At 37.2% G+C, this 25,948-nt stretch overlaps 1 protein-coding gene across 3 annotated transcripts in view; it reads right to left on the bottom strand.

Moving 5' to 3' along the window:
* TTC27 (tetratricopeptide repeat domain 27) overlaps positions 1-25,948 on the bottom strand; it is a 250,727-nt gene that overhangs the window by 38,602 nt on the left and 186,177 nt on the right. For all 3 annotated transcript variants that reach the window (XM_069072168.1, XM_069072169.1, XM_069072167.1), the window contains 2 exons: positions 15,898-15,996; positions 14,997-15,049 (listed from right to left, as the gene is read on the bottom strand). In XM_069072168.1, the coding sequence (XP_068928269.1) occupies positions 14,997-15,049; positions 15,898-15,996 (152 nt within the window). The remainder of the gene's footprint in view (positions 1-14,996; positions 15,050-15,897; positions 15,997-25,948) is intronic.

Raw genomic sequence — 25,948 nt, 5'->3', positions numbered from 1 at the left:
TTACTTTCCTTCAAGGCTCATTTCAGGCCCTATCCCTACAGGTCCTTCCTGGTCTCCCTTTGTTAAAGCTCCCTCCCTTCTCAAACTCCCTTAAATTGACCATTCTGTTTATGTGTTATATTCCCCAGTGGAACATAAGTTTCTTGAAGGTAGACTTCTTGTTTTCAGTCTTTGTATTCCCATACCTAGCACAGAGAAAGTAAAGCGCTTAATGAATGGTTTAAAAGAAGTGAATCACAACATTGATAGACCTGAGAACTCTGATCAAAGTGATGACCAACCATGATTCCAGAGAATCAATGAAGAAAGATGCTACCCATCTCCTGACAGAGAAATCATAAATAGACTAAGAGTATAGAAGGAGAAAGATATTTTTAAACATGATCAGTGTGGGAATTTGTTTTTCTTGAGAAGCAGACTTGTTACAAGGGTTTGGTTTAGTTTTATATTTTTCCCTCAAAGTCAGAATGAATGAGGTAGGAGCAAGAGAAAACGTTTACTTTAATTTCAAAAAAAAAAAAAAAAGAAGTGAATTACTATAAGAAGGTTGAGCATTCCTAACCCAGACTTTGTAAGTAGATAGAGGTTAAAAAAAAAAAAAGGTAGATGTAATCAAGATTATGAAAGTCCATCAGTGCTAAAGAAAATTGGAACTAAGATATGAATGGAATAAAGTGCAAACATTCTCTGGAACTAAACAAGATAAAACGAGACCCAATTTTCTTTCAGTGAATTCCTCTTCAAACCAAAACCATCCCTTGGGGACAATAATATAAAATCTTCACTCTAACTTAAATTTTAATTCTATATGAAGATGCCTTCCAGCTAGCTCCTCAATATAGATTTCTACTAAACCTATGATTTTCTTTTCTTGTCTTTTTTTTCCCCTGAGCAGGGAGTCAGAAAAATATTTGTATTGCCAAGTTTAAAAACATCTAAAGAATAGGGATCAATTTCTGAGGGTAATTATCACCTCCAATTCGAGCACTGTGCTTAGCCATGACCGATGTCTGTAAAAGAGAATTAAGGCTTAGGGGGGAAGGAAAGAGAAGGGAAGAAACAGAATAACACATTGTCTGGGCAGCTACTAAACAAGTATGAATCAGAATGCTTGAGAAGGAATCTAAAGAGTTATTGATCCCTAAACAGCAATGAAGGAATCCCCAACAGACTTTCAATAAAGAGTAAACCCACATAAACTGAATGAAGATCTTTCCAAACTTTCAGGCAACTTTAGAAGTTATTTTGGAACTCTGCATTTTAGAGACTCATTATTATTATTAATGATAAATAGGCTTTATCAATATCACAGTTATTATAACCCCCATTTTAAGGGCAGGGAATTCACTTATAGAGAAGTGAATTTACTTGGTTATAGAGTTCACACAACCACTAAGTACCTGAGGTGAAATTCAAACCTAGGTCTTCCTATCTTCAGATTCACATTCTACCCACTATTGCAAAGCTCTCTCTCTAGACTCCATATGGAATCACAGTAAAATCAAAACACAAGATTAAAAAAAAATCGAGTAGAGGTGGAAGATTCCCAACAGCTGGTGAGTCTACAAACACTTATTAAGCACTTAATGTTTACCAGCACTACGCTACGCAGTATGGATACATGGAAAGGCAACAAACAATCTACAGTGCCTGCTCTTACAGAAGGAGAATATGCAACCTTGTAACCATGTAAGGGCTCCTTATTTTACTTAGATTTTAACCATCCAAAGAACAAATGGCCATTTCTGATAGAAATCTTCATGGAAAATACCTTTGGATATACCAACCTTTCTATAATCTGCTTCATGAGAAGTTACCTCTTTGGGTTCTCAGCTCACAAGGTAGATAAAGATAATTGACTGCACCGAGGAAAGAGCAGGGTCAGCAAAGAACTTGCTATGTAACCCTGGGCAGATCACTGATCCACTCTAGGTCTCCAGTTTCCCTATTTTTCAGATAGGGTGTCTTCTTGTCCTGGAATTCTACAGCTTCTATAACTTCAGGTTAAAGATGGGAGAAAAATTCGGGTCCTTGTTCTCATTTACTGACTATGCCAATTTTGTGACAATACTATGATGTGAAATGAACAAAGCTGACATAACCTGGTTTCCACTCTATTTGGCTTTTAAAACCCTTTGTAACCTGGCTCCTTCCTACCTTTCCAGTCTTCTTCCACCTTACTCCCCTCCACATACCCTGTGACACTGGCCTCTCTGAGGTTCGTTGCACCAGACAATCTATCTCCTGACTCAAAGTGTTTTCACTGGCTATGCCCCATGCCTGGAATGCTTTCTCTTCTCATCTCTGCCTCTGGGCATCTCTGGCTCCTGCCATGTCTTAGCTAAAGTGCCACCTTCTACCAGTGCTCCTTAATTTTAGTGCCTTCCCTCTGAGACTTCCCCAATCTGTTGTCTATGTTGTTTGTACATAATTGTTTACATGTTGTCTCCTTTATTTGCTCTGTGAGTTTCTTGAGAGCAGGAATTTTATTTCTCTATTCTCTTTTTTTTTCCTTTCTTTGTATCCTTAGCTTTCTTCACAGTGCTGGGCACACAGCAGCCATTTTATAAATGCGAGATGACTGATCAACTTTTTCCCTATGGAAAACAATATAACGTGCCTAAATAATACAAATGGCCCACAGACTGAATCAAGAAATTCAATACAAGGTGGGTCTAAATGACTGACATTTCTCTGTGTAGTCTCCCTCTATATTTTAATGTCTTTAATTGGGAAGCAATTTAAGAGAATAAGAAGTAACTCATAAAATATTATAAGCAGTGTATTTTGTTCACAATTATAAAAGGAACTCTTGGCATGACTGTCCTTTTTCCTCTCGAAAGAAGATGTCTCCTCTTATCACAGACATAACAATTTAAAAACCACAGGGAACAGCGGGTATTTTAGTCCCACCATGTTTTTTTCCAAATACTGCAGTTATCATCTTTATGAAAACAAGTCTAGAAATACTGAATTACAAAGACATACACACACCCACACACAAACCCACACACATGTAAGTCTACTTCCTTGAAAAGATCTGTAAAATGTCAAAAACCGTAGGAGCCTGGTAACTTGGCCACAATCTTTTCTGAAATACTATTTCTATAGTGTTAGTATTGCTGGGACACTAAATTACACCAATTTGAAATACCCACCTAAAGAAGAGTATTTTGGGGAAGGGCAGAAACAGCTCTGTTGAAATTTTTAACTTTACTGAGCTATTTTAATATTGTTATCAATGACTTCAATAACGGTATTGATGGCATGCTTATCAGATTTGCAGATGTCACAAAGCTGAGAAGGAAAACTATTACTGCAGATGACAGATTCAGGACTTAGAAACAATACTGGGCTGAATTTACTATTAATTCAATAAAGGTAAATGATATATATATATATATATATATAAAATTATATACTTATACTTGAATCCAGAAAAATCAGCATCATATGTACAAAACAGGAGAGTCATAGCTAGATGGTAGAGAATGTTTAAAAAAAAAAAGACCTGTGGATTTCAGGTGGCTAAAAGTCCAATAATGTGATATGGCATCCAAGGAAGCTAATGTAATCTGGGGGTACATTAAAAAAGGTATGGTGTCCAGTACTGGGAAAGGCAATAAGTCACTGGTATGACTATATCTTGAGAATTATGTTTAATTTGGGGCACTACATTTTAGTATGGATATTGTCAAACAGTAGAGTGTCCAGAGACAGATAAGCAAGACTATCTGATAATCAGGTAAAGGAAATGGAGTGGGAGTGAACAGAGGGAGAGCTTCTAAGAGAAGAGAAGACTTAGTAACTGTTAGCTGTCTTAAACTATTCAAATGACTGAAAAATAGTAGAGATTAGACATTATGATTGGCCCCAGTGGGAAGTACTAGGTCCATAATGCTTGGTACAGGGTAAGCACTTAATAAATATGTGTTGACTGACAGAATGATGCAAAGAACTAAATTTAGACCTGACATAAGAAAAACTTTCTAACAATAAGAGCTCTCCAAAATTGGAATGGGATTGCTAGAGGTCTTGAGGAAAAAAGTGGATGACCACTTGTCAAGTATTTTGTAGCAAGGATTCTTGTTTGGGTAGGGATTGGACCTTCCAATACTGATTGTCTGGTTCCTTTAGGATTTCATTTGAATATATACTAAGCACAATCTACAAATTTCAGGATTCCTTTAAACTGCAAGTTACAGAGAAGGCATCAATCTGTGTGGACAGAAGGAGTTGTTTAATTCACCAGGGAGTTCTTTATGCCAGTGTAATGACAGGTCCAGTCCCTATCCCCACCTTTTCAAGCTTGAGAATATCCCCATCATATATCATGAATGAAAGAAGCTCTCACAACTCAATCAGCAAGGATTTATTAAGTGAAGACTATTTATTTACCAGGCATTGTACTAAGGTACAAGGAATCTAAAAGCAAGAAAGTCCCTACCCTCAATGAGATCATTAAAGGGACTGATATTTAATTGAGATGAAAGAAGCTCCTTTTAAAGGCATTGTAATTTACATATTATTTGTGAAGTTTGCACCAAAGACTTTTTTTTTAAGTGTATCAGCTATTTCTAAAGAAACAATTCCTAGGAAATACATACATATATATATATATATATATATATATGTGTGTGTGTGTGTGTGTGTGTGTGTGTGTGTGTGTGTGTGTGTGTGAAATAGCAGCCCTCAAATGCAATTACCAAATGTAATATGGCAAGTCTCAGCCCACTGCCCTCCCCCCAGCATAAAGGTTAAGCTAGTCCTCTACATAAAAGACAAAGGAGCCATCCCCAAAACTTGATTGGCCCAGGGGACTAAGGCAAGCCACCTAGCTGTTGACTCATCTGCCCAATAGTCTCAGTCCAGATTGACTTGGCTCCTGTTCACCTAAGGGCAGAAAACATCATCCCTTGAGGAGTCTGGGCCCTTCAGACTTGGTAGATGAGTCATAGTAACCTGTCCCGTGTGACCAGTTAAGTTTGCATATGGAGGTAAGGGGGCCATGTCTAATTAAAATGAGTGCTGTATTCTTTTTCATATCCTTTCTATGAAATGACTAAGTAAACCTCCTTTGGCTCACTGTTGAATGACCTAGGAATGTTTCATTTCACTCCAATACCAGACATAAATTACTAGGAGACTTTCCTGAGTCAGGCTCAGTCCATTACATCTAATAACTTTTCCCAACTTTCTGATGACATCATTATTATCATCATCTATAAATATTTTCTGAGCACAAGCCAAAGTATAGGACATTATGCTAGGTACTGGGATAAAAGGCTAAATATAAACTCCCTGCCTTGAAGAAATTTATAATCTAGATGTTTGTGGTTTTTTTTTGAAGGGGCTGGACATATGAATCTATACTTGTACATGCCCATGAAAGCATTTATATATGTATGGTAAACAATAATACAAAGTACCACATGCTTAGTGAATGGCAGACAAAGATAAATCATATAGGAGTTCAAAAGGCAATTCAGCACACAAAAATGGTGTGATCTGGACTCACTCTACTATCCCTACCCTAAAGTAATGTGCTTGACCTGATTATTACAGCTCATTAAATATTGCTGTTCTTACATAAAAGGAAGACTAAACACTCCATTCTAATTAGCTGATAAGTTTAATGGAAAGTTCAGAATTCAAATGAATTCAACTTGACACATTCAGTAAGTGACTACTATATTCAAGGCTTGTTGTTGTTCAGTATTGGCAATCATGTCTGACTTTTCACGGCCTCATTTGGGGTTTCTGGCAAAAGTAATGGCGAAGTTTGCCATTTCCTTCTCCAGCTTGTTTTACAGATAAGGAAACTGAGGCAAACAGGGTTAAGTGACTTGCCCAGGGTCACAAAGTAGGTGTCTGAGGCCAGAACTGAACACAGAAAAATAAGTCTTCCTGACTTGGGGCCTGGCACTCTACCCACGGAGCCACCTAGCTGCCCAAGTATAAGGCACTGAATTTTAAAATATAAGTTTTAGACATAACCTCCTACAGCCAGAGAGCTTTTGACCCTTCTTAACTGTCTTTTGGGGCCACTAACCCCTCCGGCACAATCTAGGGAATCCCGTGGATCTCTTTCCAGAATGTTGGTTTTTATATAAAATAAATCCACATAAATCCTCAGCATTTCTATATATTACTAACAAAGCCCAACATCAAGAGACAGAAAGATAAATTCCATTTAAAGTTACTGTAGATATTATAAAATATTTGGAAGTCTACCTGCCAAAACAAACCCGGCAAATATCTGAACAATTACAAAACAGTTTTTGCACAAATAAAGTCAGATCTAAATAATTAGAAAAACAGTGGCTTGTGGGTAGACTGAGCTAATATAATAAAAATGACAATTCTACCTAAATTAATTTACTTATTCAGTGCCATACCAATTAAACTACCAAAAGATTGACATAGCTAGAAAAAATAACAACAAAATTCATCTGGAAGAACAAAAGGTCCAGAATATCAGGGGAGTTAATGAAAAGAAATGCTAGGGAAGGTAGCCTTGCCATACTAGATCTTACATTGTATTATAGATCAGCAATCATTAAAACTACTTGGTACTGGCTAAGAAATAGTGGTGGATCAGTGGAACAGATTAGGAACACATGACACAGTAGTCAATGATTATAGTAATCTACTGTTTGATAAACCCAAAGTCTCTCATTTCTGGGATAAGAAGTTACTATTTGACAAAAACTGCTGGGAAAATTGGAAAATAGTATAGCAGAAACTGGGCATATCTTACACAATATACCAAAATAAAGTCAAATGGGTACACCATTTAGAAGTAAAGGCTGATACTATAAGCAAACTGGAGGAGTAAGGAATAGTTTACCTGTCAGATTTATGGAGAACAGAAGAATTTATGACCACACAAGATAGAGAACATTATGAAATGCAAAATAGATTATTTTGATTACACTAAATTGAAAAGGTTTTATACAAACAAAGCCAATGCAACCAAGATTAGGAGGGAAACAGAAAACTGGGAAAGAAATATTACAACCAGTGTCTCTGATAAAAATCTCATTTCTAAAATATATAGATAATTGTGCCAAATTTAAGTCATTCCCCAATTGATAGTCAAAGGATATGAACAGGAAGTTTTCAGATGAAGAATTAAAGATATCTATAGACATGAAAAAATGTTCTAAATCACTATTGATTAGAGAAATGCAAATCAAAACAACTCTTAGGTTCCATGCTGCGTTTTGGATTTTTTTTAATGCGTGAAGAAAAATGGATTACAAAGGAAACCAATTATACTGAGTCACTCAAATATCTTAAACATAAATTCAAGGACCCCCAAGTTAAGAACTCCTGTCCTAGAGCTGAGTTATTTATTATGGTAACTTCAAACTATAGTTATCTCTTCCCTCATACATCACAAGGATTAAGGGCACAGTGTCCCCACATTCTGGAAAATCTATATAAAATGTTTTGGCCTTTCCTTCATATCAGAGAAGTCTGAAATTACTATGGTATTAAAATATAAAACATGTTGATATTATACAATACTCTCTCTGTCTCTGTCTCTCTCTGTCTCTCTCTCTCTCTACACACACACACACACACACACACATTCACACATACACACACATATGTGTTAATGCATTTCTGAGTTTCTAAGTTTTCTCTGTACCTGCTGGCTTTTGCATATCATCTGTGGCTTCTGCAAAACTCCCCCCAAATTCCTATTTAATTTATTATGCCAACCTGTTGATACATCACAACCACAGTGGGGAAAGTCATGATGTGGAAGAGATAACTGTAGACCCTAAGTTCTGTCAACAATGCTCCTGAGTTCAAAAGCAAAACAAAAAAGATCACAGTTTTAAGAGAAGCAGGTTTGTGACTTCTAGACAGAACAGCTGATTTATCATACAGAACTTTGCTAACAGCTGAACCAAGCACACACCCAGCCCTGCTCATTTATCTTGCAAATCCATGCTATTAGTCAAAACTTTTTACAAGAGTAAGAATAAGACAAGAAAAAGGGTTTTCCCCTTCCTCCCAACCCAATCCTTCTTACTGACTCCCAAGGTTAAGATCCAAAACCTTTCATGCCATTTGTCTACTACAACTACCTTGTACATGCAGTTCACTAAACCCAAGCTACTACTTGCAGCTGATTAAGCATATGCACCTCTGCCTTGTTTAAATCCAATTCAGGTACAAGTCAAGACATCACCCATGATATGTCATTGGTTCTCTTTGAAAATGAAGTATGAACAACAATATTAAGTTGCTGTAAATCTTTGCAAAATTAGGGAAATGGAGAAAGTGTGATGAAAAGGACCAGGTAGTGGGATCCCTGGATTCTAGTCTCATGTCTGCCACTAACTGATTAAACTTGGTTTAGTTAACTTACTACTCTGAGCCTCATTTTTCTCATCTAGAATCTGGGAGTTGGATTAGATGACTCCTAAGTTTTCTAACTGCCCTAATTCTGGTTTTATGATTCACTATAGTGCAATTTTCATTATGACACATTATGACAATCAAAACATCTTCGAGGCAAAACGATTTCTTAATGACCCTGCTATTTCAAAGCAGTATTTGCTATAACAGTCAGAAAGCTCTGACCCCAACACATACTGGCTGCATGAAAGTCACTTGACTACAAAGTGTACCAGGTGACTCTTTAAGACTATAAAATTATCCATTTGCATTAGTGGAAGGAGTTCCTTGCACTTACAACTAGTTCTCACCCCTTCCCCTCCCCCAATGGTTATGACAGTAATTCCACCAAGGCAAAATAATTTGGATAGTTCTATCAAGCTCATAATAAATGAATGTTACCATCATAATCTTTCCTTAACAAAGGAATAAAGGGAAAAAGGTATGCAATTAAGCAAAATAAAACTGTACACTGACAATGGCAAAAATGAGGAAAGAATCTCTAACTCCCAAATCTCTGTGTTATAAGCCAAATCTCATTTCTGCTACAGGTTTCTGAACTGGTTCTAACTGAGACTTCTGACTAAATCACAAGAAGACTTACTATTACAAAATTGTTTCAAGGAGAAAAAAGGATTATAGGATCATAGAGTTGGAGCCAGAAGAGACCCCAGAGGTTATTTTATAGATGAGGAAACCAGGAACCAAAGAGGGAAAGGCTTATTCACAAAGGTAGCAGGACTGAGATTTGAACACAGGTCTCCCATCTCCAAGTCCAGCACTCTTTCCAAAAATACAAATATAAATCAAATTGTGTAATATAACCAGCAAATAAAGAAGCAGTATTGTTTTTGCCAGAAATAGAAATTTGAGCTAACTTAGTTACTATTAGTTCTTTATTTTTTTTAAAGCAATTGGGGTTAAGTAACTTGCTCAAGGTTACACGGCCAGTTATTTCTGGGTGTGGTGCTAAGTGTCTGAACCCGGATTCGATCCCCCAGGTCATCCCGACACTGGGGCCGGTGCTCTTACTCGTTGAGCCACCTGGCCACCCCTAAGCAATTGGGGTTAAGTAACTTGCTCAAGGTTACTATTAGTTCTTATTTCTATTTATTGGTTTTCAAATGTACTTGTGAATGATTATTTTCCAAAAAGTACAATAAACAAAATGTATCATTATTTTGCTGTATCTTCTCTCTACCACAAAATCACATATCAACTTCCTCCACACACAAAAAAAATTCTAACATGAAATTTTCGAAAATAGGCTGCTCTAAGAGAATATCATTTTTTCTTTTAATTTTATAAGTTAACTTAGGCTTTCTATGTTGCAAAGAAACTCTAAACCCACTATATAAATTTCAGTGTGATATTTTTAAAGTTTAATTCTTTGTAGTAAAAATTAAACAGATAAAGGCCAAGTATAGGTCAGTATTTTCTATATAAGCTAATCTCACTGTTTTTTCCCTCATGGCATCTTCACTATGACTGCCACTCAGCTTTGGAATTCTTACCCTTGAGTCAAGCTGTCCTAATCTTTGAATGCATGGACACAAATTCACATAGCAGATTATATCAAGTGGGCCTCAGTCCAGACCCTCCAGACTAATGGCTCTCCAAGTGTGGTCCAAGGATTCCTGAGGACTCCTGAGACCTTTCCCAGGGGTCCACAAAGTCAAAAACTATTTTCATAAAACTAAGATGTTTTAATTTCTAATATATTAAATACTAATATAACCCACATAAACAAAAGCTCTTAGGGAGGTCCTCAATTATTTTTTAAGGGTATAAAGGGTCCTGAGACCAAAAAGTTTGAGAACCTCTGCTCTAGACCATACTTCTTTGATGGGTATAGTATGTACCTATCTAGCAGTAACCAATCAATACTACCACTACTTCTGGAAAGGATAATCAATCAATTGCCCTAAGGCTCTCTACTCACCATCTCTGTAATCTACAAATTTTCCCTCCCTAAATGCCAGTCCTCTATCAATGTCATTTCCCCTTATGAAAATCTTGAAGGAATGGAAATCCAGTTTTTATATTTCTATGTCCCAGCATTTAGTAAAAGAGTAAAGGCTTAATAAATGCTTTTTCATTCATTTATTTGTTCAATAAGGAAACTGCTCCTCTCTCTCCCATCATCCTCTCTGGCTGCAAAATCACAGCTCCATCTTTCTGGTTCTCAATGACTGCTCTTAAAGAAAGAAGGGGGGCAGTTAGGTGGCCCAGTGAATTGGTCACCAGTTAGGTAACCCAGTGAATTGAGCCTGGAGTCAGGAGGACCTGAGTTCAAATCTGACCTCAGAAACTTGAACCTTACTAGCTGTGTGACCTTGGGCAAGTCATTTAACCCCAACTGCCTTTCCCCTCTCCAAAAAAGAAAAAAAAACACTAAAAAAAAAGAAAAGAAAGAAGAAAGGACAGGGGAAAAAACTCAGTCATTAGGCACACATAATATATAAAAATAAACATAAAAGGGCGGTTAGGTGGCACAGTGAATAGAGCACCAGCCCTGGAGTCAGGCAGACCTGAGTTCAAATCCAACCTCAGACACTTAACACAAAACTAGCTGTGTGACCTTGGGCAAGTCACTTAACCCCAATTGCCCCCTCCAAAAAGCAACAAATAAATGAATGAATGAATGAATGTAAAAACACTTATATAACACAAAAAATAAAGAAGTAATCATTCTGAAACACTAAAAGAATAGATTTCTCTAAGTGTATCTACATAGAGAATATGAAAAATTAAACCATTCAGCAGGATATACAGTATTCAAGAAAACTATTATATTACATTGACATAGCACTTTTCAGAAGCTTTTCCATATAGATTGCCTCATTTAATCTTCATAACAACTTTGTAAGGTAATGAGTACTACTAATATGTTACTGATCTCGTTTTAGACAACAAAATTCATTTTCAAAGAGGTGAAAAAGCCTTGTCTAACACCCAGCAGGGCCACCACAACCCAGGGGTGAGTCCCAGAACTTCCTAATTTCGTCTTCTCAATAGACTAGGCTCTGTGGCTGCAAAATCACAGCTCCATCTTTCTGGTTCTCAATGACTGCTCTTAAAGAAAGAAGGGGGGCAGTTAGGTGGTCCAGTGAATTGGTCACCAGTTAGGTAACCCAGTGAATTGAGCCTGGAGTCAGGAGGACCTGAGTTCAAACTAGGCTTCTTAGGCTCCCAAAATTGCAAAACATTTCCTTAAAAACAAAAACAAAACAAAAACCACAACCACAGCTGACTTCTTCAAAAAGGGGGTTTCATTTCCAGAAGACCCATTAATCAAGGTATCCCTCTACTAGAGAAGCCTAATGTGGAAAGCTAACAAGACAAGGAAAATTTCCCAAGGGAACTTTGGAAACCATCACTGAAGATATTTAAAGCTGTACTAAACAGAACAGTTGGAAAATACTATATAGTAAAAAATGCTGCAGTGGTGGGGAGAACAAGATGATTTAAGAGACCATAATCATCTCTAACATTTTTTTGAAAGAAGCAACAGTGATTTACTCCTGATGTCACCATCTCATGAGTCTAACATGAGCTATGTGTTGTGTAGCAGCAAGGAGAAGAGGGAAGAAGGAATGGAAGGAGGCTTGCCTCTGACGTTACAACTTTACTTCTATATAATGAGCTAATTCAGAGAAGCTGCTACAAGGCAAGGGGCAGAAACTCCTAGGAAAGAGCTGTGCTCACAAGACTGATGGGCTGAAAGAAAAACAAGGAGCACCAAGAGCCTAGTAACTCAAAATTATCAGAGTTACTAGAAAATGTGGCTGAGATCATCCTGCAAGCATGCCAGGCCCGCCTCCCCTTCGGTCCCTTCACCTCTTTTAAAACTTATTTTGGCTGTCTTCTGGTTTAATACAATCAGTTGCTATCAGAAACCTAATATTAATGATTTACTGAAAGAATGAAGGAAGAACAAGCTGTGTGTTATTCACAGAGACTGTTAGCTTATGCCAGAGGAAGCATTTCAGGATCTCAAAGAGATAAGGGAAAAAATTCCCTTCCCCTTAAACTACTGCAAACTAACTCAAGGGAAATGAAATAAGTAGGCATGAGACAAAAGGCCCTTGCGCCTCCTCTCTCTTCATTAGTATTGGACCTAATGGTGTGGGGTGCCACACCATTAATTTTAATTCAAGGGCCTATGTTTAGAGGATCTCTCACCCCAGAACCCACAACATGTGAAGGCTGTACCTATTCTACTGTATACTGTGTCATCAAACCATCTAAGAAAAGAATGTTTCAGTTTCCATGACAAAGTCAAGTAGGAATGCTGCTGTCATTCAAGGACATAACCCTTCCTCACCCCCTTTACAATCAGTGAATCTGGATATATGAGGTAAATGAATCAAGAATGACTCCTAGGCTGAAAACCAGCATGATACCCTCAAAAGAAGGAGAGAAGTCTGGAAGACAGCTAGATTAGCCAAGGAAAGATAACAAGCTTTATCTGGAGCACGATGAGTTTGAGACTATGGGAAATCCAGTTCAAAGTGCTCAATAGTTAGTTAGTGATTATAGGATCACAGAATCCTAGTTCTATAACTGAAAGGAATCCTGGAAGCCATCTAATCTAACCCCTCTCATTTTATATATAAGGGAACTGGGGTCTATGGAGTTAAAGTTACTTTTCCAAGGTCACACAGCTAGTAAGCTTCATAAGCAGAATAAGAATCCAGGTCTTCTAAATCCGGAGCACATTCCTTGATGTAGGACTAAAGCCTGTGCAATTAAGGTAGGAGATAGATGGATGGATGGATGGATGGATGGATGATGCAATATACAAATGAATATACAGATATATGAATATGCATATTTACTTTAATGAAAATAAATTAAACACACAGGAGCTGGTGAGGTCACTAAGTGAGAGAATGTAGAAAGAAAAAGATAGCTAGGACAAAGTCTTGGATATACACCCAAAATGAGAAGGTATGACATGGATGATGATCCAGCAAAGGAGACTGGGAAGATGTCAGAAAGTTAAAAGGAGAATCAAGCAAGAGCAATGTCATGAAAAGCCAAAGTTATATGTAGAGGAGTTGGTGAACTAAAAGGGCACATCCTCTTCATCAGAGACCATCAAAGGAGAAAAGAGTACAAAACAGTGTTGAGGAATTATGAGATGAGGAGGAAGAGGAAAAAAAGATGAACTCATGGCAAATGGCCTCAATATTCTCAGTCAAGTATTAAGTGAGGCCCTTGGCCAAGAAAGGATGATGTCGAATAGATCTTGTAATGTGTGAGATAAATTAGGTTTCAAAGAACCGGAAACAAAGTAGGTGAGTGATCAACATCACTCTCTTTAGACAATTCCTCCTTCTTCTCTTTCCCTGAGTTGTTTTTCTACATTACTTCAGAATTTCCTGGGTGGATTTACAATGCAAAACTTTAGGTCATGAAATACTAACCTATCCTTGAACCCTCTGAAATCTGTTCCCTGAAGTGAAAAGTCAGGGTGCACAAAAGGCTATGTCTGATTTTCCTTTCCTTCTGTATCACAAATTCTAGGATGCTAGGATCACCTTCCCAAGGCTTATATCAATGCGCTAAGGCATTTCTACCTTGCAGGCAAGAATCAGATCAGATCTATCTGAGGGAGATGGAGGGAAAGGAAGCAGAAGTGATGAGCTCCTGTTTCTAAGGAACCAAGGCTAGGATACAATTAGTCACGAGGAAGGCACAAGTAGCAAGACTCCTCTTCTGTATAAGGCAGCACTAGGACCAGATCCAGATAGAAACATGTGCCTAAGCCTATGGAGAAGTTGTTGCTAACAGGAAGTCCAGTGATCCGGAAGCCTTGTCTGTATTAATAACAGAATGATTACAGGTGACTTTTAGAAAAGTTTCAGTAATTATTTTAATTAAATACACATACTTAACATCAGTGGGCATACTATCACAAGAAATAAGAACATAGTACTATAGGGAGGCTAGGTGACACAGTGAATGGAGCACTGGCCCTGGAGTCAGGAGGACATAAGTTCAAATCCAGCCTCAGACACTCGACATACTTACTAGCCGTGTGACTTTGGGCAAGTCCCTTAACCCCAATTGCCCTCCAAAAAGCAAAAAGCAAAAAAAAAAAAAAAAAAAAAGAAAGAAAGAAACATAGTACTACATGAAACTTTATTTTAGTGCAGAGCAGGGGGAAAACTGAAATGTCTATTTTTAATACATTCTATTGGAGAGGGACCTATATTCACTGAGACACAGTAAATATTTGTTGATTAAAAGAAATAGTTTAAATTTATTGACTTGCCCTTGTAGATTTAATATTCAAAAATAAAAGATTGACATTTTTATTACATAATTGGTGTTTTTCACATATAAAACCCAAAATGTGTATAGGTGTGTGTGTGTGTGCATGTGTGTATTTGCTACATTAAAAAACAAACCCCAGACCAAACTAATGTGGGAGAAAACTTAAAATCAGAGAATGGGAAAAAGTCAAAGAGTAATAAAAACTGTGGGAGCGGTAGGCTCAGTGCTGAGATAGAAGGAAATCTGATTTGTTTACTTTGGAAGCAATGCTCTTTTTATTTGTTTGAAGTACTTACTTTTGTTTTAGTCTGATATAAGCAGTAGATAAATTGTTCCAGGCCTCAGCATTCTATAATGATTAAAAAAAGAATGTAATTAACAAAACCAAGTATTTCTAATTTGGTGGGAAAAAATGTTTGTATCTAAAATATGGCATCTTTAATATCTTTTTATGTTTCATACCCCAGAAAATAAAAAGAAAGTAAATTTAATTTTATGATAATAATTATGATAAACTTTAAAATTTTAATCTTCAAAATGCTGTAAGTATAATCAATTTGAAAAAGCACTTTTATAGTAACAGCATCTTATACATAGTAGGGGATTAATAAATGATTGTTGGGTTGGACTGAGATATTTCGAATTTCTTTTCCATAGAAAGTTGTGGGGATACTGTTTTTATGCCTTAACATTGTATTTTTGAGAAGGCCAATCATGAATTTAATTTTCTAACTTTTCACCAAAGAAGATTTTTAATAACTGATTTAATTAAACATGTATTGTTAATATAGACAGTACATGATATCACCTGAGAATAAGAACTTAGTGACTAGGAAACTTTCTTTTACTGTAAAGGGTACATAAAATGGAAACTTCTTTTTAAAGAAACAGCTGTAAATAACAGTAACAAGAGTTAAACAAATAATGATCCTCACAACAAACCTGGGTGGTAGGTACTATATCTACTCAAAATTTTTCCTTCATTCAAATGAAAAGACAGTCTGCTTAGTCCCCAGATTTCAGGGTAACACTGTCTTCAGCTATACTGTACTTCTTTCTGTTCCTGCCTCCCTTCAGGGATAGTTTTCCTCCCAGTATCACAGCCCTCTGTTGAACTGGTACACAGCCTAAATGACTGATTAGGAACAATCATTTGTAGTTGTAACAGAGAAAGAAAATCAATAAAATAAAACATACATCAGGCTCCAATGTCACACAGCGCTGAAAGGCCTTGGCTGAACCTCCCCAGTCTTCCAGTGCTATATAAGCACAGCCTAGGGAAAACCATACTCCCAGCTGAAAAGAGAAAAAAATACAGTCAAAGTCATTCTAGCATAAAGATAAAAAATTAAATAAACATTTCCAAGGGGCAATACTTAACAATATTTATAAAAGTATGGACAGGTCTTACTTCACATTTAATTTCTCTTTTAAGCAGATGGCTTAGAAACACTAACTTGTCTTAATTTTTATTTTGCAATTTGGTATTCCTGAAACATAATAAGGTCTGTATCTGAATAGTGGAAAGAACACTAGCTTCAGATTCGATGATGTGTGTTCAAATCTTAGTTACATGACCTAAGGCATGTCACAATCTTTCTGGACCTCAGTTTCCTCCTCTGGAAAATGAGGGCATTCAAACACAGATAGTCTCTGAAGTGCCTACCAGCTTCTAGAGCTATGATTCTATGAAGTGAGTTTTATGTATCTTTGGGTATTTTCATAGTTAACAGAAAAGATGGTAAGATGCCCAATCTATCTTTCCTAAACATAAAAACTTTAATATTTTAAAACTTTAAAAGAGAAATTCCTAGTCAAAGCATCACAGAATTGTTTAGTATTTTTAAAGAATCACAAGGCATTAGAGCATTAGATCCAAACATTTCACTTTACAAATGAGGAAATTGAGGCTGAAAGAGATTAAAAGACTTCCCTAAGAACATTTGCTGAATCAGTGGCAGAACTGAGAGCAGAACCCAGGTTTCAGACTCCCACTTAAATTCTCTTTTCACTAAAGCATCCTAATCCCTCTTGAAGCCACAGTTAATGTAATTGTGTGGAATGCTAAACATACAAAAAGAAATGAAATGTCAACTCATTTTAAGTAGTCTCCATTAGTCCAGTACAGATTTCTATTTACAAATCTTTCCACTAAAGCCTCTCCAAAAACAAATCAAGTCAACAGTTCTATATATAAGCATATACAAACACATACATACATATATGTGTATGTATGAGAATAGCCAATTTCTAAAAGCATGATTATCATGATCATGCCTTATACATAGGAGGGGATTAATAAATGATGGTTGGATTGGACTGCACTATTTAATATTTATATTCCAGAGAAAGTTGCTAGCTTTGGGGGGTTACTGATGGAGTACTTTCAAGAAACAATCCACATGTCTCTCCTGCCTGTCTTAAAAAAGAAAAAGTTTCAATACATTCAAAAGTATACCCTGAAGCTGAACAGAAGTAGCTTTGTAGTTTAACTAAGAACTACACTATACCAGGGACATTCTGTCATTCACCAAAGGAAGGCTTAGCTCAAGGTCTACGTCCTACATGAAGCCCATCCTGAACCTCTCAGTTGTTACTGCCCTCCCACTAGAATTACTTTGTCTATGGGTTGTGTTTCATTTTCTAAACATGTGTTGTTTCTCCAAAACCAAAAGCAAGTTCAAGAGAAGACGTTTTCTCTGCCTACCTAGCACAAGAATCTGTGCCTTGGAAGCATTTAACAAATGCTAAATGAATTATATGGGCTCAAAGTGTGAATTACCAAGCATTTATCCATATTCTAATATAAATGTCTCTCAGAATAGACAAAAAAATGCCCCTTCTTTTAAAAAAAATGAAGAAAATAAAATAAATTAAAACTTGTACATAAAATAATTTAAGGTGTCATTATTCAAGTTTACAAAAGGACTCTTTTTAAATAAGATTCATGGGATGGTGACGTGGTGCAGTGAATAGAGCACCGGCCCTGGAGTCAGGAGGACCTCAGTTCAAATGCGGCCTCGGACACTTAACACAAAAAGCTAGCCATGTGACCTTGGGTAAGTCACTTAACCCCAATTGCCCTACCGTACCCCCTCCAAAAAGCCAATCAATCAATCAATCAATCAATAAGATTTATCACATGGCACCTCGAATAAAGAGTTCTTATAAAAATATTATTTATTATTATCAATAATGACAGTTATCATGGTACAGTGTTGAGAGGGCCAACACTGGAGATGAGAAAGACTTGTGTTTAAGTCCTGACTATGATCCATACTGTGTAACCATGGGCAAGGTATTAACTTCTCCATACCATGGAATTCTCTAAAATGGTAGGTAATTATATGCTAAAAAATTATACATGCCTGAACTACTGTATAGAAAAAACAAATCCCATGATTTGTGAATAATCACACTCCTACAAACTAAGTACTAGAAAGGAAACATGAAGGCAAAAGCAAACAAATCAAATTATCTCATCATGTGATATTTTTTTTTAAATCGTATTATGTAAGACTAAGTATTAAATGTAGAGGAATAGGGCAGTACTTCTCAAGAAGACATGAGTAGAAGCAAGAACAAGAAAAACAGAGAAAAGAGAATGACTCTTCAGATGTTTTCGTGAAAGATCATAAAATACCACTAAGACCCTTACCCCACAACATACACATATACATACACATACCAAAGCAATAACAATTAAGGTGCTAATGTGCATTGATAGGGGTGCTCACTTTGATACTTTCTCAATGAAATCACAGGTTAGACTAATGATAATTACCCAACAACAAACATTGACTACATGTATGTGTGTATACATATATATGTATACACACATATACATATATATCACTTGATACTACAAAATTTTAAAAGAAGCTCCTACTAAAATTATCACAGAATTTTTGAGCATTCAAAAGTATCACAAGACAGACCATCTAATCCAACTCTCTACCCTCAAATACTTCACATATGTTTTCCTCTAACAGCACTGTGAATTAGGCTACTCTCGGCAAAAATCTGCATATTTTTCAGAAATACTATAATTATACAAAACTGAGGTAGTTTTAAGATACATTCAATTTAAGTCAACATAAAAGGAATCCTACTTTTCCCTTGACTTTTATTATAAAGTAAATAGATACATTTTTTTTTTTTACCAGAGGGAAAACATTCTCCAAATAACAGTGGGAAAAACATTTAGATGAGAGAAGAGGAAAGGTAGTGGCCAGTCCCATGACTTCTGGCACTGGTACATCCCAGCAGATACACCTGTTAAGATATACTTGCATTTTAAGTCTGAGCTCTAATTGTGAAATGGAAGGGTTCTTTGTTCAAGAAATTTCAGGCAGACCTTCTTCTAGTACCAAAATAAAAATGACAGGAATTATCCTCAAGGGACTCAAATCCACCAAGTGCTCTATTTGCTATTTTGGTGGCAGCAAAGGACAAACTATTCCCATAATAACATGGGCACATATTGGTATAACCCACCAATGAATGAAAGCTCAAGCTATAAATAAAGGTTGTTTGTTTCAAATTCACTTAAAAAAGACCTAACAATGGTCATAAATAACCAGAATGGTTTTTTTTTTCCTATCTTACTGTCTTTTTTTTCCTTTTCAAACTGAGGGATGGATTCAACTTTGTCCAGGATAACAAATTTTATTACATATGCAAGATAAGCCCTTATAAACTAGTGTTTTAAAGAATTCAAAAGTACTGTAAAAAGGAAAAGCAGAAAGGGAAAATGAGATAGGAGGAAAAGAAAAGAAATAAAAGGAGAAAGGTAAGAGAATTGGTCGAATAGCCTAATTCAATATACCAAGCTTTTACTATTTTTTTCCTGGCTACTACTATTATTGACATTGTGATCTTAAGAATTTTGGTCTATATACTAATAATAGACATTTATGGATAAAAATAAAACTGTGGAATTAAGAAAAATGGTTATGGAAATGCTATATAGTTTCTATTGTCTGAAATCATGTTGTAGATGTTTTGCAACCCAAAATATCTAATATTTATTTATTTGGAAGCTAATTGTACATGTCTGAACTACTCTATAGAAATAACAATTCCCAATGTTTGTGAATAATCACATTACTGCAAAATAAGTACTAGAAAGGAAAACTTAAACCAAAAACAAATAAATCCAATGATCTTATCACATGATTAAAAAAGCCAGTATGTGTGCAAAATTAAATATTAAGTATAGAGGAATAAGGTAGTATTTCTCAAGAAGACATGAGTAAAAAAACAGATTGAGAGAAGAAAAGAATGATTCCCCAGACATTTCCTTGAAAACAATCATAAAATATCACCAATACCCTTACCTCATAAGCACATACATATACAAACACACATCAAAGGAACAACAAACAAAAACCCACCAACTTTGGTCAAGACATCAATTTCCCCTTTTCTAGCCTATCTATGGTTGTTCCTACATCCTAAGACATATGGCAGTAGCATCTTCATTTTTCGTGCAATAAAATCAAGAAAATGACATTGACTTGACATTTAAGCAATAAGTAATGACTTTTTTAAAAAGTAAATTAATGACAATATTCAATTCAAAAACACAACTTAAGGGACGGCCAGGTGGCTCAGCAAGTAAGAGCACTGGCTCCAGTGTTGGGATGATCTAGGGATCGAATCCAGGCTCCGACACTTAGCACCACACCCAGAAATAACTGGCCATGTAACCTTGAGCAAGTTATTTAACCCCGATTGCTCAAAAAAAAAAAAAAAACCCAACTTAGTATCAAATTGGCTAAGTGGGGAAAGAAGGAAAATAGCTTGGTTCTACTTGTTTTCTCATAAGATATCTCACTGGAAAAGAGCTGCCCATTATATGATGTTTCAATCAATCAACAAGCATTTATTAAAGACTAACTATATACAGATATATGCTAAGCATCAGAAATACAAAGGCAAAAGTAAAACATGCCTACTTTTAAAGAGCTTCCATTCTAACAAGGGAGGTGACATATACGTATGTTAGGTATGCATAAGATATATATAGATCAAATACAAAATGATCTTGGAAGGTAAAGCAATAGGGGATGCTTTGGTGAGGGAGGAGGGTGCAGATCAGATCAGGAGAGGCACGTGAGCTGAATTTTAAAGAAAAACAGGGAGTCTAGGAGGCAGAGGTGAAGAGAGAGCATTCCAGGGATAGAGAGGATAACCAGTACAAAGACATGGGAGATAGATCGTAATGTGTGAGGAACAGTGAGTAGGCCGATTGGCCTTCACCACAGTGTGTATGTGGGGGGGGGGGGGGGGAGAAGAAGAGAGTGGAAGTAATGCACAGGAAGATTGGGAAGATAAGAAAGAACCATGTTGTAAAGAGCTTTAAAATTATAAACAGAGGAATTTACATTGGGATCCTAGGGGAAATGGAGGAACAGGTGAATTTTAACAGATGGGGAAATGACTTGGTAGGACCTGCTTCACTTTAAGAAAATCACTGGCTGGGTGGAAGATGAACTGGAGTAAGGAGATCTGAGGCAGGGAAACCACCAAATAGGAGGCTCTTGCAATACAGTCCAGGTGAAAGGTGATGAGGTCCTCAACTAAAGTGGTGGTTAGGATATATATGAGATGTTGTGGAGATAAAAATGACAAGACCTGGCAAATGAATGTATGTATGGATGTAAGAAAGAAGAGCCAAAAGATGACACCAAGCATTCAAACCTGGGTAACTGGTAGTATGGTGATGCCAGTAATAGGGAAAATCAGAGGAGGGATGGATTTGGTGGGAAAAAAGATGATGAGACATCTTGATCTGGAGACACATATGGGCCATCCAGTTCAAAAAAGTCTAAAAAGCAGCTTGTGACATGAAATTGGAGCTTAGGAGAAAGACAGGATGAATACTCTCACAATTTATGGCTTTGATAAATCAGTGAGTGCCAGAAAAATAAGTAGGAGGCCAGCATCCAGAAGGAACTAAAGTTTCTAACAATCTATTGCATAAGAAAATGCACAGCTCGGGGCAGCCAGGTAGCACAACGAGTAAGAGCACCAGCCCCAGAGTCGGGATGACCTGGGGATCGAATCCAGGCTCAGACACTTAGCACCCACCCAGAAACACCTGGCCGTGTAACCTTGAGCATACTTAACCCCAATTGCTTAGGGGCGCCAGGTGGCACAGCGAGTAAGAGCACCGGCTCCAGTATCAGGATGACCTGGAGATCAAATCCGGGCTCAGATACTTAGCACCACACCCAGAAATAACTGGCCGTGTAATCTTGAGCAAGTTACTTAACCCCAATTGCTTTAAAAAAAAAAAAAAGAAAAGAAAATTCACAGCTAAAGTATATCCTGAGTAAACCTAGAAAAATCCAAGTTTTTAGAGTTTTACTTAAAACCTCTCCTGAGTCTGCAGACCACTCTGGCAAAGAGGAAGCAAGAGAATAGTTTTACTTTACATTTAGCAAAGAACCAAAAGTACATTAAAAGTACCAAAAGTACATAAAAGGGACAGTCAATTTGACCTCATCACCCCTAAATAAGGGCAGCCATGTTTGATGAACAAGGACAAATAAGTGAAAGAATGCTCAAGCCACAATGTACAAAGAATTCATCTTCAAAGAAAAATGTGAAGCTTCGCTAAGCATTCAAGGTCAAGATCAAAATTCCTGAGCACAACAATTGTCCTGGAAGATCCAAAAAACTGAGGTCTCCCAACTCCAAAGGTACATTAGAGAATTTTAGAGAGTCTTGACCAGGGGCTCTTAACTTAGGTGCCAGAGGGGTACATTGATAAATTTCAGGGAATTCATTAACTTAGATGGGAGAAAAAAACTGTCTTTTATTTTCACTAGCTTTTGGTTGCCTTGGTAATCCTATGTATTTTAGTTTATGCATTTAAAAACATTATTCTGAGATGGGGTCCATGACACCAAAAAGGTTAAGGATTTCTGACTAGACAGAAAAGGTTTTATTATGCCTTTAATACCTCTACAACTCTAAACGTGTACTACATATATATGTTATGTATACTAAATGTATACTATCAAACCTTTAACGAAGCACACAACTTTCAGGAGGCATCATGGCAGAGTGGATAGAGAGCTGGCCTCAGAACCAGGAATACTTGGCTTTAAGTCCTGGCTCTGACATCTTCTAGGCAAGTCATTGAACCTCTAGGAAATTCTCTAAGACTGTAAGTTTTAGAGAAGTTGCTGACCAGCATGGAAGCGATTCCACATCTTGAAGTTCACTGCATCCATGAAATTACAGGTTCAGTCCATACCCATATATATCCCTACATATAACTGTGTTCTTAATGGAAGAATCTGACTAGTTGAAACCTGATATGATCTCATTTAAAACTTTCTTTGGAAGTAGGTATTGTGATAATCTTTGTTGACTGACTGACTGACTGACTGATTGAACCTAAAAAATGCCACTATTTTTTTAAAAGGCACAAGTGCCCCCTAGTGACAAAATAAGCACATTACAGGCAGAATATAGCACATCAGAGTAGTCTAATGCAGAAAACACACACGCATGCACGCGCGCGCGTGCACACACACACACATACACACAGCCCAAAACTGTAAATGGAACCCAATATAGACCCTGACACTTAATATTTGTGTTCCAGTTTAAAAGAAGATGTTTGGGGGCATTGGTTGGTTTGTTCTTGTCCTTTGCAGTCAAAGAGGACCAAAATGGTATTATGTCAGGGTCAGCATATAGTGTATGATCAAACCCATAGGAGCTCAGAAGGCTCTAAAAGTCAGGCACAAATAGTCCATGTGAATATCTGGAGTGGGAGATGTCCAGAAATGTGCACATCTCATGTTTCTTTTGAACTACTGCAATTCTGCTTTGCTCATAGAGCACAGCACCTTCTTTGATTCAGGTACACCATGTTGAATGATCCTATGTCAGTGTCTTCCATATCTCACTACTAATTCCAAAGTTCTTTGGAGAGACTTTGAAAGTAGAGTTTCTCTCTCTGCAGTACAGTTTGAATGCTTGGCAGTTCAACTCAAGAAAGGATCTCAGTATTCAGTACCTTATCTTGTCAGGTGATCTTCAGAATCTTTCTAAGATAATTCAAATGGGAGCAATTCAATTTCCTGACATAGCACTGGTAGAGTGTCCAGGTTTCACGTACTTACAACAATGAGGTCGGCAAAACCGTATGGCAGACAAGCCTAATACCTCTTCTCTCCCACGCTTTCCTTCCCAAACATTGAGCCAGCTCTGGCAATGCATGCATCAACTTCATCATCTATGTGTGTACCCTTGGAAAGTATAATGCTAAGGAAGGTGAATTTATCCACAGCATTAAAAATTTCTCCAGGTACTGTAACTGATGGTTCCATGTAGGGATAGCATAGTGTTAGCTGATGGACAACCTTCTGTTTTCTTGGTGTTCATTATCAGGACAAAATTAGCACAAGTAGCAGAGAATCAATTTAAACTCTGTTTCATCTCACCTCAGAGGCCGCACTGAATGCACAATAATCTGTGAACAAAAAGGCATCCACCAACTCTCCCTCCACTTTGGTTTTGGCTTGTAGCCTTTTCAAATTAAATAATTTATTGACATTGAAGTAGCAGACCTTGATGTCATTTTCATCCTCATTGAAAGCATCCAACAACATTACTGAAAATATGATGTTAAAAAAGCATGGGAAGTAGCACACGGTCCTACTTCACTCCGCTGATGACTGGGAAAGTGCAAGAGCATTTTCCATTAACCAGAACCCTCGCAAGCACGCCATCATGGGAACGGTGTACAATACTGATTAAGTTCTCTGATCTTCCACAAGCCTTCACAACTGACAGTATCAAAGTACTTGGTCAGAACAATGAACATTTTGTTCAAGACTTTGTTCTGCTCCTGTTGTTTCTTTTGAAGTTGTCAGGCAGCAAACAACACATTAATTGTTCCTCAGCCCTTTCTGAAGCCACATTGGCTCTCAGGTAAATAACTATATTCCAGGTGAAGGTTATCTGTCAAGGAGGACTCTGGCAAGAATCCTGTCAGCAGTGACGGAGAGATTCCCAGTAATTGTCACAGGACAACCTATTTCCTTTTCTTTTATACAGATGGACAATGGAGGCAGCCTTAAACTCCTATGGGATAACCTCCTCTTGCCATATAACCTGGAAGATTTCAATCAGTTTTTGTATGAGCAATGGAGCCCCTGACTTGTAAGCCTCTGCTAGAACAGAATCAGCATCAGGTATTTTACCAAATCAGAAGAGCCTAAAGGCTTTCAAAACCTCTTCTTCAGTTGGAAGTTCAGTTAGAAAGGGATTGACTTCAACCTGAGATATACAGTCAATGGCTTCAGCATTGGTTGATGACAGTCTGTTGAGAACACTATGGAAGTATTCAGCCCAGCTCTCCAGGATTATGTCCTTATGACTAATCAATGTGTCTCCATCAGCACTGAGTAGATATGTACTGTAGGTCTTCAGCCTATAAATAGACTACAAAATTCCTATAAATAGAAATCATAAAAATCATAAAAGCACTTTGGACTGTTACTATCAGCATAAAACTGAATTTCATCTGCCTTCTTAGTAATACAAGAATCCCCTGTATTTTTTTTTAAAAGCAAATCCCCTGTATTTCTTAAAGTTTTGCTTGCACTTTACTTTTATTGGAGTTAAATGCTCCTTCTCAGAGATGGACAAATTATCCTGATAATAAACCCTGCGGAATTCTTTTTGTTTTCTTTTTGGAGGGGGGAAGGCAGAGCAATTGGGGTTAAGTGACTTGCCCAAGGTCATACGGCTAGTAAGTGTTAAGTGTATGAGGCCGAATTTGAACTCAGGTTCTCCTGACTCCAGGGCCAGTGCTCTATTCACTGTGTCACTTAGCCGCCCCAACCCTGTGGAATTCTTATTTTTCCTTTACTAACTTCTGAATTTTCCTATCATTTCATCAAACCAATCCCGATGTTTGTGAGTATTCTGGCCCAAATGATTAAATGTGATGCTGCACACCAAATCTCTGAAAGCTGCCCACTGCTTTTCTGCTCCACTGCTGTAAACCATGTGTTGGCTCAGCTTTCCTTCCAAGTTAGCAACAAACTGTTCACCCATGGAGACACACTCTAATCTGCTGACATTAAATCTTCTGGTAGTCGTCTTGCCTTGGGACCACCACTTTTTTTGAATGCAAATATTTAGCTTGAAGAGGATAAGTCCATGATCAGTCCAGCACTCTGCACCACACATTGTCTTTGTCACTCTCATATCCTGT

Source organism: Petaurus breviceps, unplaced genomic scaffold, assembly GCF_028583685.1.
Source record: "Petaurus breviceps papuanus isolate PSGF00001 unplaced genomic scaffold, PetGlider_PUasm1.0 90845, whole genome shotgun sequence".
Taxonomy (NCBI): domain Eukaryota; kingdom Metazoa; phylum Chordata; class Mammalia; order Diprotodontia; family Petauridae; genus Petaurus; species Petaurus breviceps.
The sequence above is the reverse complement of the archived record's forward strand: the minus strand, read 5'-3'. Positions and strand labels throughout refer to the sequence as shown.